The sequence below is a fragment of the Oenanthe melanoleuca genome, chromosome Z, assembly GCF_029582105.1.
Source record: "Oenanthe melanoleuca isolate GR-GAL-2019-014 chromosome Z, OMel1.0, whole genome shotgun sequence".
NCBI classification, from domain to species: domain Eukaryota; kingdom Metazoa; phylum Chordata; class Aves; order Passeriformes; family Muscicapidae; genus Oenanthe; species Oenanthe melanoleuca.
This window is the reverse complement of record NC_079362.1, coordinates 59,553,142-59,571,531: the sequence shown is the minus strand read 5'-3', so window position 1 is coordinate 59,571,531 and position 18,390 is coordinate 59,553,142. Positions and strand designations below refer to the sequence as shown.

At 42.8% G+C, this 18,390-nt stretch overlaps 1 protein-coding gene across 2 annotated transcripts in view; it reads right to left on the bottom strand.

Moving 5' to 3' along the window:
* PLPP1 (phospholipid phosphatase 1) overlaps positions 1 to 17,959 on the bottom strand; it is a 67,150-nt gene extending 49,191 nt beyond the window's left edge. The window contains exon 1 of one of the 2 annotated variants that reach the window (XM_056513509.1): positions 17,636 to 17,959. In XM_056513509.1, the coding sequence (XP_056369484.1) occupies positions 17,636 to 17,693 (58 nt within the window). In that variant the 5' untranslated portion in view covers positions 17,694 to 17,959. The remainder of the gene's footprint in view (positions 1 to 17,635) is intronic. The other variant, XM_056513510.1, reaches the window with a different exon arrangement.
* Between the last annotated feature and the right edge of the window lie 431 nt (positions 17,960 to 18,390).

The window sequence follows — 18,390 nt, the reverse complement described above, 5'->3', positions numbered from 1 at the left end:
GCTCAGTCTCCTTTTGAGTTGGTGAGTTTCTTGGGTTGGTGGGCTGCAACCTCCCCCCCTCCTCCCAGTCAGAGTTGATTTCAACACAGTTTATGATCTGTCTTTCCTTGTGGCCTGCAAATTCTGTATTCTTTGTGTCTATTATGAATGATGCATTCTTCTTCCCCAGCTTTGCTTTCCTCCTCATAGGTCTCAGATAACACCTGGACAATAATACCACTTCCATCTTCTCTCAGGTTCTCATCACTGTGGTTAAACTTACAGTTCAAGTTCCAGGTACCCAGGGAGGTATTTTCAGGGGACTCTGCTGGACATTAGTGGTCACAGATGCCATTTCTACCCTAACTTGGGATCATCTTTGATGAGTGATATGCCTATGAGCAGCTTCTTCTTTACACAGTTTGCCACAGTGGCAATTTTTGTCTGGATGCTTTACCTGTATGTATTAACCAGGTCTCACCTCTGACAAGCCTGGAGTTAGCCCCATCCTTTCACTTCCTTCTCTGCTTATTTCGTGGCTAAGTCCTTCTGTGGCTTTAACAGTGGTTAAGACAGGCAACTGTGCTATTTAAATCATTACAATGACCTATTATAGTCATAAGAGTCAAAATTGAATTTTTTTAAGTAATTTGTGTGTTTGGGGAAGAATGAGTCCAAAATATTTTAACTGAATAAATTGAAAGGTGGGATTAATTTAACCCATTTAAAATTACTGACTCCTTTCCTGATTATCAACTGCCTGCCTTAAGCAGTCCTGTGTCTTTCTGCAGCTAACAGAATTTTTCACAGAATTTTTCACACCAGAGGTTTAAAATCGGTAGGACTCATTCTTTGTGAAGGAGGTCTTTCTCTAATGGAGTAATTTATTATCTAAAATGGTAATAATTTCTGAAAAGAAATTATGATGCTTTTAGAGATAAAAATCCAAGAACTTCAGAAAAAAATACTCCTGAGAAGGCACCAGAAAAGGCAGGTTCTTTCTGACCCAAAGTCTTTATGAATAAAGTCATTTTCATCACAAAGCCAGGCCAGCTATATTGACCTAGATAAAAGATGACATTCTGTTATGTTTTGTATTCTAAGAACTAAAATAATTTGACAGTAATTTTTGGTATACCTTTATCATTGCTTAACAATAAATGATCTCCTTTTATAACACACTTCTATTCTTATGTAAAGCTATAAAGCACTCCCATAAAAATGGTGATTTTCTATGCTACATAAACATGTTGTACAATATGCCTTTCCAGAAATATAGGGGCTTTTTTTATCTTTTTGTAATTCTGTCTTAATGTTAGAGAAATCATTCATAATAGTCACAGACAGTGATTAGCTCATCAGAGATGGCTGAGAACCCTTCTGTAACAAATGAAGAGAATCACCTAACTAATAAATTGACTGACTTTAAGGAAGTTGTTTTTTACATACAATAAATGTTCAGTAGCCTTGATATTAGTCTTGTCTGCTTAATGTTTGACTGAACTGAAAAATAAAGTAATTTATGTAAATGCAGAGTTCAATGTTGACCATTCTGTGGAAGTAACTAGATCTTCTGGAAGGATTGCCATTTAGTGTATGGCTCCTGCTACAAAGGGACTCCTTGCCATAGAAGAATCAGAAGATGTTAATTAAACTACATCAAATAGGTTAACTAATGTTGAAAAGAAAGAAAAGGGGCTGAAAGAATACTACTTGCCTTCTTTTGAAGGAAAACCTGGAAAAAGAAAAAAAAAAAGAAAAAACCCTGCAAAATTTGTGTACTATATTTATAAATAAGAATGAAAGGAAAATAATTAAGCATAACTGATCTGTGATAAATTTTCAACAGGTTAGCAGTTGCTGCTTTGAGAGAAGACTCTAGAAGAATCTCAAAGAAAAAAATCCTCAAATTTTGGAGGACACAGTATCCTTTTTATAACTTGACACCCTGTCAGTCAGTGTGTTGGTAGCAGTCCAATTAAATGGTGGCTACAGTCCTCCTGCAGTGGTAGATGTGGTTCAGTTGAAGCAGTGGCCCTGTAGAAGGTGCAGTTTTCCTCTAAAGGTCCAGGGATGATGTGGAAAGGTCCAGCTTTCCTCTGGAATCCAGTGGAAAGAAGGCACCTTGCTGTCCAAAATCTCAGTTTGTATCTAGGTAGGAAAGGCTCAGTTCCTCCCCCTGGCTGGAACATCCCCCATTGGGATGATGTAATTTTATCAGTCAGTGTGGGACTCAATGGCCCATTAACAGCAGATGATATCTTCCTGGAGGGAGGATGGGTTGTGGAAAAGATAAAGATGATTGACCCACCAGGTCTTAAAGATGGCCCATGAGCAGATATGTGCCACAGACATAAGGGACACTAGCTCACCCAGGTTCAACAGATGGGGATAAACTGCACATTTCTGGCCACATCCTGTAATGCTACCCAACACACCAGTTCCCTGAGGAGCCAGTTCCCGTTCACAACCATCCTCTGGGTGAAAAACCTTTTCCTCCTATCCAACCTAAACGTCCCCTGACACAACTTCAGGACATTCCCTTAGGTCCTGTTACTATCACCATAGAGATCAGTGCCTGCCCCTCCTGTTCCCCTCTCAAGGAAGCAGTAACTGCAGCGAGGTCTCCCCTCAGTCTCCTCCAGGTTGAACACCAAATGACCTCAGCCACTCCTCGTACAGCTTCACCTCTCTGGTGGGTGAAACCTTCACCTCTTTGAAGAGCCTTTCACCATCTTTGTTGCCCCACTTTGGACACTCTCTAACAGCTCAATTTCTTCCTTATACCCAAAACTGCCCCCAGCACTTGAGGTGAGGCTGCCCCAGTGCAGAGCAGAGCAGGACAATCCCCTCCCTCGTCCTGCTGTGATGCTGTGCCTGATGCACCCCAGGAATGCTTGATCCTCCTGGCTGCCAGGGCACTGCTGGCTCATATTCAACTTGCCACTAACCAGTTCCTTTTCCATGAAGCAGCCCTCTAGCCTCTCATTCCCCAGTCTACACACATATCTGTGCCCCGTCCATGCCCCGTCCCAGGTGGAGAAACTGAAGTACTTGGAGCATGTTCAAAGAAGAGCAAAGAAGCTGGCAAAGCCTAGAAAACAATTCCTGTTAGGAGTGACTGAGGGAGCTGAGAGTATTAAGCTTGAATAAAAGGAACCTGAGGGGGCACCTCATTTTTCTCTACAGCTTCTTGCTAGTAGACTGCAGACTGGTAGGGGTCGATCTCCAATCAATAGGACAAGAGGAAATTTCTTCAAATTGCTCTGGGGTAGGTTTAGGTTGGATGCCCAGGGCACTGTTTCTGGAAGTATTTAAAAGATGTGTAGACATGGTGCTTAGGTACATGATGTCCTGCAGGACATGGCAGTTAATGGTTGGATTTCATGGTCTTAAGGGTCTTTTTCAACCTGAACAATTCTATATTCTGGGCTGCTTGCAGGTGGCATGAAGCGTGGAAGAAAGGGTAGAAATCCCTGTGTGTTTCAGTGCTCCATGGGAACTGGGTGCATGCTCGGGCTGTGGCTAACTCAGCTTCTCACACCGACCGTCTCTAGAAGAATCATTCTTACAGGATTTTCAGAGAACTTTGAAGAACTCAGATAGCTCACTCTGACCAAAGGGATTACTGTACGTTCGTTTGCCTGGAGCCAAGTTTCAGATACTCTCAAGGCCATGGCAAGATTCCACTAACAACTTAAGAGTCCACGCTTCCTGTCTTTGCCTCTGCTATTGCACACCCAGCAGGATGATGGAATGGTAATCCCATTACCTATTTGATACAATCATATCTTCTCAAACAGGTCACCAGATTTTCACATAAGGAAGTGTCACATGCTCATGATTAACTTAATCAGTAGCTTGTGTTTTGCAGAAGTGGACTACTTCACAGACATAAATACCTGTTTTCCACAAAAAGCTGCTACAATCTAATATCAAGAATTTTGATCTGGGAAGGGGGGAAAATGAAAAGCAGAAAATAAATGGGGCAGTAACTGCAAAACTCATCTGTATAGCCTACATTAAAAGAAGACCAAAAAAAGGAAGTCAGTTACACATCTTAGATTAACTGCCCATTTCCATTTTTTAAAATTACTGTTAAATTCCTACTGCAATCTAAATGATGCACAGCTTTCCATAGTAGAACAGAAGATTTTGTGAAGTGGTATTCAGTTGATCATTAACCTGTCCCAAACAGTGGTAGCATTTTTACTGCTGCTCATTTTACAGGGAGAGAAGACAAGACTTAGTACATGTAAGCAAACAGTCCTGAACTTTTCACTGTAAGCAGAAAAAACCCCACCACTTATGTACATAACAGGTCAGTATTGCCATCAGAGGTGCCAAGCATCTCCATGACGTTTAAGCAGGCTGAACTTCTGAGGAATGCACTTATGTTCAGTCTCATTAGCTTCTACAAACTGGAGCAAAGAGTGACCAAGATCTCATGCAAGATCACCAGGCTAAAAGGCAATCTTGTAGAGCAGCCCTTATGCATTATTCTCTGCTCAGTATACCTTTGTTTCCTTTTCACCTAGCCAATACCAGCAGTAACCTCAGGGTGCTCTTCTGAACCAGGTAGCTTTATACCTTAAGGAATCAAAATGGCTTCATTGTGATTCATATCTTATAAAGCACAACCTTTATGAAAAAAAAAAGCTATTTCTTGAAGTCACCCATGATTCAGACCAGAACATATTAGAATTGGATTCTATCAACTTTCTGGTAAAAATTGTGCAGCTTACCTTGTCAAGAACTAGTGACTAACAGATTCTGGGCTGTTTTGTTAGGTAGTAGCAAGAAACAGACAGCCGTCCTCTGATCTTTCGCTCGTCTTTAATTATGAAAACAACCTAGTCACTCCAGTGCCCCGTGACTTGCAGAAGGACACACTTCTGCAATGCTCACACAAATAGACTCTAGCAAACCCACAGAGCAGCTGGATGGGGCTTGGAGCAACCTGGTTGAGTGGAAGGTGTTCCTGCCCATAGGAGGTGTATTGGCATGAGATAAAGATTATCTCCACCCAAAATATCCTATGGTTTTATAACCCTGAAAGCTACAGATGTAACAAACTTGAATAGGAAAAGACACTCCAAAGATTTGAAGCCTTTGCCTACAAAAAAAAAGGTAAATGAGTTTCATACACATGAACAAGAAAAAAAAGCTAACAGGATAGATAAAGAGGGAGACAAATGCAAGAACAATGATTGAATTACTGAGCAGGGATTGCAGGGACAGAACAACCTTAAGTTTTGGGCTAGAACTGTAAGAACAGGGTAACACATTCGTAAAGTTATATGAGGTCAGGCAAGTTCACAAGGAGTTTCCAACTCTAATTTGTAGGTCCAAGCCAGTTGCAGTGTAGTTTCCCCTGACCACCTGCAGTAATTCACAGTAATCACATCTAGCTGGATAACATAGCGTGACAAAGGCCTGAAACAAGGGAAGGAAGGGAGGTCCAGGCTAGGAGAATAGAATAAGGAGGAAGTCCCATGTGAGAATGGTCCTCCACCCACAGAAAAAGAATATTAAAAATAAAATACCAGTACCCAAGGGGAGAAAGTGATTTTTTTTTTCCCAAAGGAAGTCTGTTTAATCAAAAAATGTCTATTTGCTATATTTTCAGTTGACTTTTTAAGACCAAACAAAAAAAAAATTATATTTCGGTTTACCCTACAAACGAAGTGATGTACCAATCCATCATATTTCACAATGTGTGTACTGCACAACTGTTCTGATCTGTGGCATTTATCACACTGGTAATTTTAGTGTTAGGTGCTTAAGCTTGGAGGCTTAAAGAAGTCAGATTCTGAAGACTTCCAGGTGGCCATGTAGCTTTGGCAGCAAGCTGCTTGTTTTTCATAAACAGGAAAAAAGAGTTTATACCCAAATTAGTGTCTTTTACAATAGTTGCCATAAATATTTAAGATCAGCAAAGAATATTATTGTCTTAGGTTTAAAAGGAAAGAAACTCCTGAAGTTTCTAACCACTTCAGTGATACTGTACTACCTAGTTCTCAACCAGATCTAGTGCTCACAAAACTTGGCTCAGCTTTCAAGAGCAACCCAAGACAATGCAGACTGTCCTGTCCTTCTGCCACCTCTGGCCATCCCCCACTACCCCCATTCTTGCCTATGCCCCCACAACACTGGTTTTTTAGAGTCATTTGCTCACCTCGCCAACTCTATTACTGTAAGAGCTGGCTTAAAGGAGAGAGTAGGAACATGCAGCCACGGGTGTGGAATAAAGGACAAGGACAGCCTGGGATAGATCAGCTTCAACACCTCGTGAAACTGATCTTGATCAGATTTCTTCCTCACAATTTTAAATAATCCTAAGGAATGCACAGTATTTTGTAAACAGACCTTAATTAACCCACTTGGCCTCCTTTGCAAGTGACAGAATCTCCATTCAAGGTTCTGTGCAGTCAAACTGCTGCTGAAGTGATGTTTCAAGTCCTCCAAGGCAAAATTACTCAGTACTCCTATCTCATCCTCAATCAGGAAATTCTCTTCAACAAAACAAATTAATATCTAGGAACTGGGAGAAAGGTAGTTACCCTAAACAGACATTATGGCAAATGAGAACATTCTAGCTTGATTATTAACCAAAGTTTTTTCTTCATGCTGCAATGAACTCGCAATTAAGTGTTAATTAAGAGAACCTGTACTGGACTAACACAAGACTGAGAAGAATTTTATTTTTCTCTATGCTTACCCTGAAGAATATGACCAATATATTCGGCACTTGATATGCTGACAAAGTATAGAACAGAAATATACAGTTTATAGTTTAGTTAGGGAGTGTCAAACTAATTTTAGCTGTACCAGAGAAATAATGAAATAATCTCCACAAAACACATCAAATTATATCCTCAAAACAGATGAGCTACTTTCTATAGCTTACATTCTTATTAGATAGATAAGAATGTTAATAACCCCAACAGAGTAATTTCAAGCTAAACCTATACAGCTGTCAATTACTACCGAAAGCAAGAGAGAATTTGACTTCTCCTACTGTTAACATATGCATTTTTGCTTTTATTTTCAGATAGGACAACCATGTTTGCTTCACTGCTCATTTTTCAGTGTACAGTCTGGGGTGAGGAAATAGGCAGGAGATTTAAAGAAACTCAGATCAACCTCATGCTACTGGAGAGAGTTTGAAAACATCTGTAAAAGATACTGTTCTCTGCAGAAAAGGATACAGGCTGAAATTGTTTTCTTATGAATAGTCAAGGGAAAGACTCAACACCTTTTAAAACAGGAAGTTCTCGGAATACAAAAAACTATTAAGAGGAAGAAGATATTAAAATAATAAGAAAGCATTTACACTTTTGGTAACTAGAGGTAAGTAGTGTACAAGAGAAAAAAAATCAGTGTACTATTTACTTGGAGTAGCTGAGATAAGTGGGTAGCCCACAACTTGCCTCCTAGCCACTTTAAAGAACTTTATCTTACTTTTCTACACTAAGGAATGTGAAGCATTTCTAATACCAGCACACTGATTGTTCTGATAATGCCAGAAGCTGTGATAGGCTTCAGTAAACAGGATACATGTATTTAAAAGCATGAACAACATTCTAATCTTTCCCACTATTTTACTTGCAACTTTATGCTATGTACATTTTTATTTGTACTCTGATCTATGTCTTGACCAGCAGAGAAGCCAGATCAGCAATTGAGCAAGTTCCTCAACACTTTTTGTTATGCCGGGAAAGGGTGGTAGAGGCAGGAAGCAAAGCAAACTTTCCTCTGAGCTCAAACAGTCTCAACACAAGCACCCAATTTATAGTCCAGTCATTTACTAAGACAGGACTACATCATATTCCAGTTTCTCTGAACTCAGCAGTCTACTACATGGGAGCACTAGAACAGTTATCTACAGTCCAAATTAATTAGAACAGGTGAAAACTTGTTTAAAAACATTAACATGGAGAAGTGTATTCTCCCTTTTATCTACACTGAAATTTTAAAAACTGACTTTTACAAACACTAAATGCATGCTACTCTAAAACCCATGCAATTGTCTCTTCTGTGAGCACTTAGAGAACTGCAAATACAAATTTTAAAATGCAGAAACAAGACAGCAATATATCCTATCCTGCTCTTACTTACTCTCTTACTTAGAGAAACATACACCAGACAAGTGAGCCAACCGCAGGTCACAAGCAAAGACTTGTGCCCTGGGCTCTGCTCTGGTCAGGGGTAAGAGAAGGCTGCAGCTGCATGGACACACACCTGGAAGTCATCAGCAGTTCACCCAGCGCAGCAGAGGCCAACTGACCCATTACTGACAGACCTGAAAACACTAAAGACCCCACACTAACAGCTAAAAGACACCATGGGGGCAGAGGCAAAGAGCAAATGGAACAGGAGAGGTCAGCAGTTCTTTGCATTGCAGTGCTGCTCAAGGGGTGGAGAAGAATCCAGCTGGCTGCAGCCAGAGTAAACAAGGGTGACTTCTCCCACTATAACCGCTCCTGTATAAGGGAAATTAAATATTTCATCACTGTGTGCGTTATGTACTCAGCATCAAATTCAGTTAAAGGCTTTGATGGTACTGTAGAGAGAATTGAAAACAATGTACATGCCCCCGAAGACGGAGATTTCTGCACACAATCTACCTAATTCATGGTGTTTACAGACCAGGAGAGCAACACAGAAGAAATGGAACTGTTAAAGTCAGCCGGTCAGCAAGACAGGGAAGGATTTGCTTTTAATGTAGGTGATACCAACTCTGAATGTCATTTAAGATTACTTCTCTTTTTAACTCCAGAAGCTGTAACCATTTTCACATTTTAATCTTTGTTTTGTGGGAGCGCACAACAGGAGGCTTTCAGAGTATTTCACCTATAACTACACACCCTAACTTGAAATACCATTCAGCCTCTAGAAATATAATAGGCAATTAGTTGTCAGGAACATAAATGCTCGTTTTCCAATGAGTCCTACAAGCACAGCAGTACTTTATTTAAACAGTCTTTGACAAAGTCAGCAGAGATACACAGGCACTCAGAATTTCCATGACATTGTATACCCTATCATACACCACAATGTCACTTTACACTGTACACACTGCTGCATGCCACCATGTTTAAGAGAACAGAACTTCTTCTGCATGTTAGACTGAAGTCTGTAGTGTCTAATGGTACATTGTAAGAACATATACTCCACAGAAAGCTCAATCTAAGCAGATTTTAGAAGGGAAAGCAACCATGACCCATATATTCTTGAGCTATCAGAGAAGTTTTGTTTTGTACTGATTCAGGAGACCGTCCAAAAAGTCCATTACTTCAGAATCTGGAAAAAACATTTATACAACGTTGCTCTCGACACTTGAGTACAATGAATAATGCCACAGCATAGAAAGTCTTACAGTACATAAAATAGAACTGCTTTCCATTCAATTCCCAAATGCTGCTTTCCATTTGCAGTAGAAGTTACCAGCATTAGATTTGTGATCTCAGTTTCTATGCATTAATGATTGTGTTGATGATTAGACTCTTATGTTTAAAGAAGAGATGGGAAGACTGAAAAGTATCTGCAAGCAAAAACAGCAACCTGACTTTCTTCCATTCCCAGAATCTCCACTAGTATTAGATCCAGCCATCACTACTGGCTTGGAGTATTTTAACTGACACTAGTACTGCAACACAGGCTTATCTAACAACATAAAATTGAAGCCCAGTTTCCACAACTCAGCAAAAAACTACAAAAAACTCACTCAATGGAACACTAAGGAAACAGACACTAAGCTAAAAAATGACTAAGATGATTTTTGGAATTTAATAGAGTATAGTTTCTGACTATTTGACAGGCTCAATCTCACTGCCTTCTGCATCCCTTAAGGGCCATTAGCTTGCTGTACATTGGAAGTTTTCCCTGGTTATAACTGGCAGTTTATTCTCTCAGCTCTCTCCACCACCAGCTTCCAAACCACCTCTTCAGCTTAAGATAAGCACTGTACCTCCATGCCTCAAAGCAAGGCAGACAAATTTAGACATATTTTCCTTACCATCCCAGTTTCAGAAAATATTGTACCTATTGCTTAGTTTCAGTGGCTTAGAAATCTAAGACTTTTCATCAATAACAGAACAAAGTTAAATGGACAAAAATGCACTAATACTAATTTAAGGTTAAAATGTCACTGTATTCTTAAGAGAGACAGAAGCCACCTGAGATGCTGAAATTTGGTACATAATTCCTTCTACACTAAGGCAAAAACCGAGCATAGTTCCTGTTTGGTACAGTTTTCTCCTTTCCTACGAGAGAGATCACAAAGAATTGTGACCCTTCTTCCATGGCTAAGTAACAAACTGAAGCTACCTTATGACATCCAAGGAAACCCCATATAGCTCCTCTGAAACCTGCATATTTAGCAGGCAGACAAAGCAGAGGAGGTACTAAAATCAAGGCTGTGTATAGAAAATCCATTGTTTCCTCGGCAGCATCATGGAAATAAGGATGTACTGATGGCTCATCCAATTTTTTGGTTTCATTTAGCAGTTGATAGATATTCCAAGATGGGTGTCCTGATCTGACATGCCTGTGTTTTTAATTTAAAATTTAAGAAATCCTTAAGAAATCCATTTTCCTGTTGCCAAATATCAAGACACCACATTAAAGAGAGATGCTAAAACTAAGTTGAAGTACAATGCAAGTAAAAGCAAAGTGCCTTCCCAAACTTCTGACTCGGACTGCTTCTTGGTCACAGCTTTTTAAAGATCAATCAGTAAAGTCTGCAACAGAGCAAAACCAGCCTATTCTTGTACTGGTCATTTCCCCTAACTAAATACGGTAACAAAGTTTGATAGGTGCACTATAAAGTTTCAGCATTATCTTTCTATATCATAACTTGCTGAAGAAGCTTACTTGGGTCAATTTTTGGCTTCCATACAAACAAGAAGTCTTGATTTTAACAGCTGTATCTGACTGTGTGGGAAGGATTAATGCAGCAGAGAATCTGGCAAAAGTAGAGCCAAAAATACGACGCAGGTTTATAAATAGGCAGTTTTGGTTCTGTACCTTTGAGATCAGCCTCATAACTAGAAAAATTAAAATCCTTCCCAGAAAGTGGGTCAAGTCATTAGTAGTCAATTGTTAAACAAGAAGAGACAGGCATCAGATCCTTAATGTAAGAAGGACAATTTTTTTAGTTTTAAAATTGCAGGATTGAACTATTCTGGCTGGTAAATTGCTTATACATCTACTCACAGACAAGAAAGAGAAATTTATTGTTACAGATGAAGTGAGTATCTGTTTTAGTGGAAGGCATTCCTATCTGTGACAAAGGGGCTGGAACTACATGGTCTTTAAAGGTCACTCCCATTCTAGGATTCTATGACTTGTGTTTCCTGATGAAGTGGCAATAAAACAGGTTTTAAAAAACCAAGCAAAACAGTTGCAGAAAGTATCCTAAAGAAATCTTGCTTCTTCAAAATAGCTTTAAATGGTTTTAATTCTTGTCATAAAACTAGCTGTTTGCTAATCATCCAGTATCTGAATTTCCAGTGCCTGTAGATTTTCAAGTTTCAATCGACTGTTTTATCTGAATAAAATCTAGGAATTATGAGCTTCTTTTGCAGAACAGGGGACAAGGAAGAAAAGCACACCCAACCAAACCAAGCAGATATAGCAATAAATCAAGCTCATTTTAAAGCCATGATTCTGTGGGTGGAATATCTTGCTAATAGGTTCCTGTGCAGTTCTGTTCAGAACTTTTTTCCTCCATCCAAGGTGAGTCTGTTTTAATTATACTGGGCTAATTCTGGAAAGAGGATTATCAATTGTTGGGTATAGTAAATCCGAGTCAGTTGGCACACTGTAATGCCCAAGTTCTCTTCTCATTGGGTACATTCATGAGTCGGGTCACCTGTTTGTGATACCTGCCTCACACTGCTGCAACATAGTCACAGATAGAGGATTATCACAGCTTTATCTCCTAATCAGCATCTGGTCAGCAACAGTGCTCCTACATAAAACTATGCAGTAGCAGGCAACCAGTAATCAACTCTTTATTTCCCCCCACCAGGTCTGTGATTTTGCAGCCTTCAGACCAAGCTGCTTTCAGTCATTATCAGTTCATACTGCCTAACTCTTTAAAACCAGGAGGCATGTTCTATCAGCTCTCTACAGCATAAACAAGCACTCGGAGTAGAGGGGAGCAGGAATTCTTCAGCTATGAGAGATCAGGTATCTCATAATTTAATTTTAGTGGGATACTTAATTTTCTACAGAAAATGTCAGAAGCCCCTTCCCCTCCATGCCCTTATGCAAAGGTCACCACCCCCATATAAGAAAACTGGAAGAGCCCTTCTGATTGTTTAAGGCTAAGGAAAAAAATCACCAGGACTCATGCAGCTGGTAAGGAACCCAAGAGATGATAAGCATCTTGCTCTACTATGCCAAGAGAAAATAATATAGACCCAAGTTCATGATTTGGCTCTTGGGAAGGCACTGGAAGGTGAGCTAGAATTCATTTACCCATTGCTGTAAAAAAAGTGAGTGCAAGAACTCCCGGTTTTGAGTCAGAAGTCAGTACAAGATACATAACAGAAAAAGCTGGCAGAACAAGAACCAGATTCCTGACTTTGAATAGTCTTCATTAACTAACTGAACTCTTACCTAAAGTTCTTCTGCAGGTTTCTGATCTAGAAGTAGCGAGTCTCTGGTAGACCATCTTTCTTTATGTTGGGGAAAATATAAAGTGACTGTTGCAAAGAAAAAAAGCATAGTAGGAGGTGAAAGATTTTCCCAGTTTCAGGTAACAAGTATGCTTCCAATTAACTGAGAGTGTCAACTTAATAAGTACCAGGTCATAGTACCTGGTGGATAGTATCACCGAAGAAAAACTGCTCTTTCACATGTACCTGTTACAGTTTAGCATCATATTCATGCACTAGAAAAAGTATTTAGCAGCCACATGATATGGAAAATAAGGATGGTGACACATATGTCAGTGAGTCACAAATAATAGCGGAGGAGGTTTTATTTGAACTAGGGCAATCAGGAAGTGCTAACCCACATAGAAGGAGCCTTCCCTGACGGAGCAGCAATACCTTAATTGTCACCAAGACTGCAGCCTTCAGCGACAGCACGAGTAAACACTCCCAAGAGAAGAACAGAACTGAAAGCAAAACACTGTGCAAGGTGGTCCAGCCATCTCACCTCCACAGTTCACACTCTGCAAAAGGAAGCTCACCATGTCCCATACATGCACATCAACTGTTCAGCATGTTGTCATGTATCACAAAACATTTCAGCAGTCTTTAAGCAGCAAGCTGAAAGCGATGTGAGTGCTTACTATTTCTGGGCTCAGTTCACATGTCCTTCTGTTTGGAAGGACTGGAAGTCCTCCCCTTACTCAGATGCAGTTTCATGAAAAAAATAGTAGTAATTATGATAATGTATAAATAAAACTGCCATAGTTTCACCTTCCCCACAGTCACAGGGTAGGACATGGAGAGGAAGAAAAAATATGAAATCCCTACACAAACATAACCATATAACACAGCAGTTTTAAATTTAACTAACCCTTCACTTTTTCCAATATATTGCAGGAAAGTGAATCAGAGCAGTAAGGGTTGAATTCCTTAGAAGGCCTCAGTTTTTCTAATCTTGGGTTGGTAATATTCATGCATTGCACCAGCAATCACATATTGACAAGTACACTCCCCAGTTACTTAAAATGGCTTTCAACAATTGCATACTCAGGCAAGGGACTAAAGAAATACAGTTGCATTATACTGCACCCCTGCACCAAGTTAGCCATGAATTTCAACACCTACAGACCAGATGAAAGTCTTCCCAGAGTTGTGACACAAAGTGTTTTCCTTACAGCTCCAGTCACCTCTGCAGAGCTTTCTTTAATCTGATTTTGTCTTTGTGAGAGTCTGATCTAAAGACAAATGTATTTAGCAGTTCTTCCACTGATTGCAGTAGTACTGCCATGTATTTCCCAACTTTGTTCTTTAAGTGTTGTTTACCTGCCTTAATGAAAAAGGAACCTGATTTGCAATCAAACAACAGAACTGTAAGAGTGGCAGAGAGTACATGCATGTATATGTATGTATATATATATACATATATACACACACACATATATCTATATATATCTATATATCTATATATCTATATATCTATATATCTATATATCTATATATATATATATAGATATAGATATATGAAAACATGAAATTAAATAATGAAAACACCAGTTGGAAACTAACTAGTTAAGCTATTCTAATAAGCTGTCATTTTTGTGTGATAGCTTGGAAGTATAATAAACCATAAGAACCAAGCCTCAGTATCTATCCATGAAAAATTATTTTACTGCTGTCTAGAATGCCAATCTCTGCCATGCTATATAGAATGTCTATCAGAAAACCTAGAAGAGACAAGTAACAGAACTATGAGGGAGAAAGAAATCCTGTAGTCCAGGCCACTCATGCTTTCAAGTGCCAGAAGCAGCTGAGCACTGTCCACTGGAACACGGGGAGTAAGGGAGGTGCTGCCTGCAGCACTGCAGAGCTGCGTGCGGACATGCAGCACACACACACCCAGCACTGCAGATCAGCACGGAATGCAGATACAGCCTCCTCACACTGTCTGAGGACAGCTACTGCAGAAACCTGCAGTTTTTGCCTTTTTTTTTAGATTGCAGAATATAAATCTACTTTAATGCTGAAACACCGGTGTTATTTTTAGAAGGAGAGAATTATCGTGCTGATAAGAAAGAGGGAGTTATTTTCTCAGGGCACCACAGACAGCTTTCCCTGAATTCTCTCTCCTTTCATGGGTAAAAAGGTAGATGAGGGAGAGGTCTTTCTTAAGGACAATTAAAAGAAACTTAGGCTCAAGTTTTCAGGCAACCAAACTGGGCTAATAATTTACTGGGGGGAGATGTTTTTACCTCCTACTTTTTTCCCCTCTCCCCACCTGCTCTTCTTTGATGTCTTTCTTATTCTCTTACCTCAGCCCCATCTTAAGCATACCACACCTTTCAAGAAATCCATCTAAATCACAAACACACCAAAAATCACAGGATAGCTCTTTTTCCGCTCTTCTCTTTCTTGTGAAAATCTTATGCTGGGAAAGTTGAAACCACAAAAAAATGGCTTGACTAAACCAGAAGCAAGTAAGTCACACACAGCCAGAATCACCCCACTGCTTCCACTGCAGTGAGTTCATGGGTGCGTCAGAGCAGTACAACTTCAAGTGGTATGCTTGGATATCACTTGGGCTTCAAGTTCAACATTACTGAGACAATCAAATTAATTTTTCTTCCCCATCTCCACTTACTCTGGAGAACATATAAACAGGAAAAAGAGGAGAAAACTGTTACTGTATCAAATAACAAGAGTTACCTTGGGGAGGCTGAGGATGCTACTGGTATCCCTTTTTGTGGTAGCATGGGCGACCACACCAAGATCAAGGGTTCAGTCCTTAACTGACACTCCTCTTCCTAAACCTTCAGTTCTGCTGGAGGCCTCGTGGTCCCTGCAGGGAGATACTAGGTATCGTTTATTCATAGGGGCAGGTCACTTTATCTGGGCAGTTACCTCTGTCATTTGAGCAGATACCAAAGTGCACAGGCAGGGGGAAGGGCAGGAGAAAAGTGAGAGTTAAAGTTCACAAACAACAGGTACTGTTCTTTTTATAGAAAAAAAATTAAATAGCCCTTTAGACACAGGTAAGACCTAAGTTCTTCTAAGAGCCTGTCTCAGCCCTTAGAGTCAGGCAGAAGAGGAAGACAACTTGGTTCTACATCCAGTATCTTTCCCATTCTGCAAATATCTTTTTGTCTCAGCTAGAGTTTCACTGAAACCTGCAACTCAGTATGTTTAAAGCTGAAGGAGTCAGGGAGCTTCATATTATGCACTGCCTGCATTTTTCAGACTTTTCAGGAAGTAAACAAGCCCAAGGTAAAATAAAAAGTCTGGCAACCCTGCAGCACACTGAGGCACCAGACAACTGCATCTGAGATCTAAATTCTACACAGGGTGAGGGGAAGAGGAGGGAAAAGTGTATGAACTGATATTGCATTGCATAGCAAGGTCAAGAACCTACCTTCCCAGCTAATGACTTAGGACAGCAGAAGGGGGAAACCCTAATCCTTTTTTCAGGTTATATGCTTTTGCAGTCTACTTTCAATATATTTTCCCTTTTTTGATTACTTACAATATGCCTATATGCTTCATACAACGTAGTGCAAAATTTTTGTCTAATTATAAAGATTTTGTAACGACAATTATCCAGACAAAGCTGCTTTACTCACCATAAAGAAAGCATGAAAGTTTAGTCCTCACAATAGGACAGCTTGATAAAACTTCTGATCTGAATAAAGATTGCTCCCAGTGGATTACATGGATCCACTATCATTTTGCAAAAGCTCTCCTTCCCGTAACATTACCTAAGAGCCATGCAGTATTCATTGTAAATCTGCTTTTTAATAGCATTTAGCTACAGGTACCATCGCTATTTGAAGCATCCAACAAGAGAAAAACATTCTTCATTATGTTTATAGTGATGCTACAAACATCAGCCAAAAAATTCAGCCAAGCAGGAATTCATGAGCTAGGCCTGAATGCTACTCACTGAACATGTCAAGAAAGTGCTTAGACTACTGAAGTACTGACGTTATTTACTTAAGAAGCAAACAGCCAAAATTAGCACTTCCTAAGACTGACCTCCAGAGAATAAGTACACCTCCAGAGAGTAAAGATAATTCCCAGGCTCCCAATACTGAGAGGGTTCCTTACGAAGTTAAACTTTCCTGCTGTGATCGGTAACTGACATCACTGCTCTTTACACTGTCTCATTACATAAAAGGAGAGAGTCAATGCAAATTGGCAGCACATGAAGTAGTTTCAATAAAGACTGAAACGGAATAAAGTAACGCTGGGAACGCGCTGATATTTGGTCTGGCCAGGACAAGCATTGCGGTGCTGTGGCAGTGTGCTGTGGCTGTGCTGGTTCAACCCCTGCCCATCACCGCGGCACCGCTCCTGCCCCGACACCCGTCTGTCCATCCCTGCCGCACACGGAGACACCGCGCTCCAAGGAAGGTCCCATCCCGCTCCCAGCCCACAGCTACAGCGGCGGCTCGGTGCCACCGACACCGCACTCGACCGCGCCTCACAGCGAAGCCCTGCCCTGCTGCCAGCATCGCCGCGCCTCTGCAGGACCCTGGATGGATGAGGCGTGTTTCCGTGATGACGGACCCTTCCAGGACAGCTTCCCGACCCACTCGGCAGAACAACCGCACCCCAGGCTGCAGGTATCTACCACATATCAACCTCTCCAGCACTGGCTTTTGCCACAACCGGTTTTCATCCGACAGAGGAGGTTAGGGAAGGAAGAGCAAGGACATCAGAGAGAAGACGGAGTTCCAGATGTCAGCGGATAAGCTGCAGCAGCTCCCTCCCCCCGGGGCTTTCCCTCGCCCTCCCGGCCCGCGGCAGCGAGCAGATCCCCGGTGCGGGGCGGGGCGGAGGCGGCAGCGGGCGCGGGGCGGCAGCACGGCGGGGTGCGGGCCGGCGGGAGCGCCGCTCCGGGAGGGGGGCGAGCATGCGATCAGCGCGGTGCCGTGCGAGGGGAGCGCGGGCCCCGGGGGCGGCTCCCCCCGCTCCTCCGCGGCCCCCCGACCTACCCAGCAGCACGCAGAGCACGTCCAGCGCCACGAAGGGCAGCCGCGTCCTGTCAAACATGCTGGCGGCGCCCGGCGGCAGGCGCGGTGACAGCCTCGGCCCGAGAGCGCGGCGGAGGCGGCAGGGAGGGGCTCCGGGCGAGGCGTTCTGAGGAAAAGGCCCCCCCGCGCTGCCAGCACCGCTGAGCAGCCGCCGCCGCCCGCACTGCGCTACTGCCGCCGCCGCGGCCCCCGCGCGCCTTTAAGGCCGGGCACGGGCGGCGGGGCAGGGCGGGAAGGGCGGGCGGCGGCGGCGGAGGAACCTCGGACCGCCCTCAGAGACGCCCCGCCCGCGGCCCCGGCCCCGGCCCCGGCCCCGGCCCGCGCCGCCAATCGCGCCGCGCTACGCCGCGGCCCCGGGCGCGGCCCCGAGCGCGACCCCAGGCGCGACCCCGGACCCCGGGCGCGACCCCGGGCGCGACCCCGGACCCCGGGCGCGGCCCCGAGCGCGGCCCCAGGCGCGACCCCGGACCCCGGGCGCGGCCCCGAGCGCGGCCCCAGGCGCGACCCCGGACCCCGGGCGCGGCCCCGAGCGCGGCCCCAGGCGCGACCCCGGACCCCGGGCGCGGCCCCGAGCGCGGCCCCGGGCGCGACCCCGGACCCCGGGCGCGGCCCCAGGCGCGACCCCGGACCCCGGGCGCGGCCCCGAGCGCGGCGGGCTGAGCCGCGGGCTGCCCTCACCTGCCGGCCCCAGGGCGCACGGGCACGGCTGGCATCGG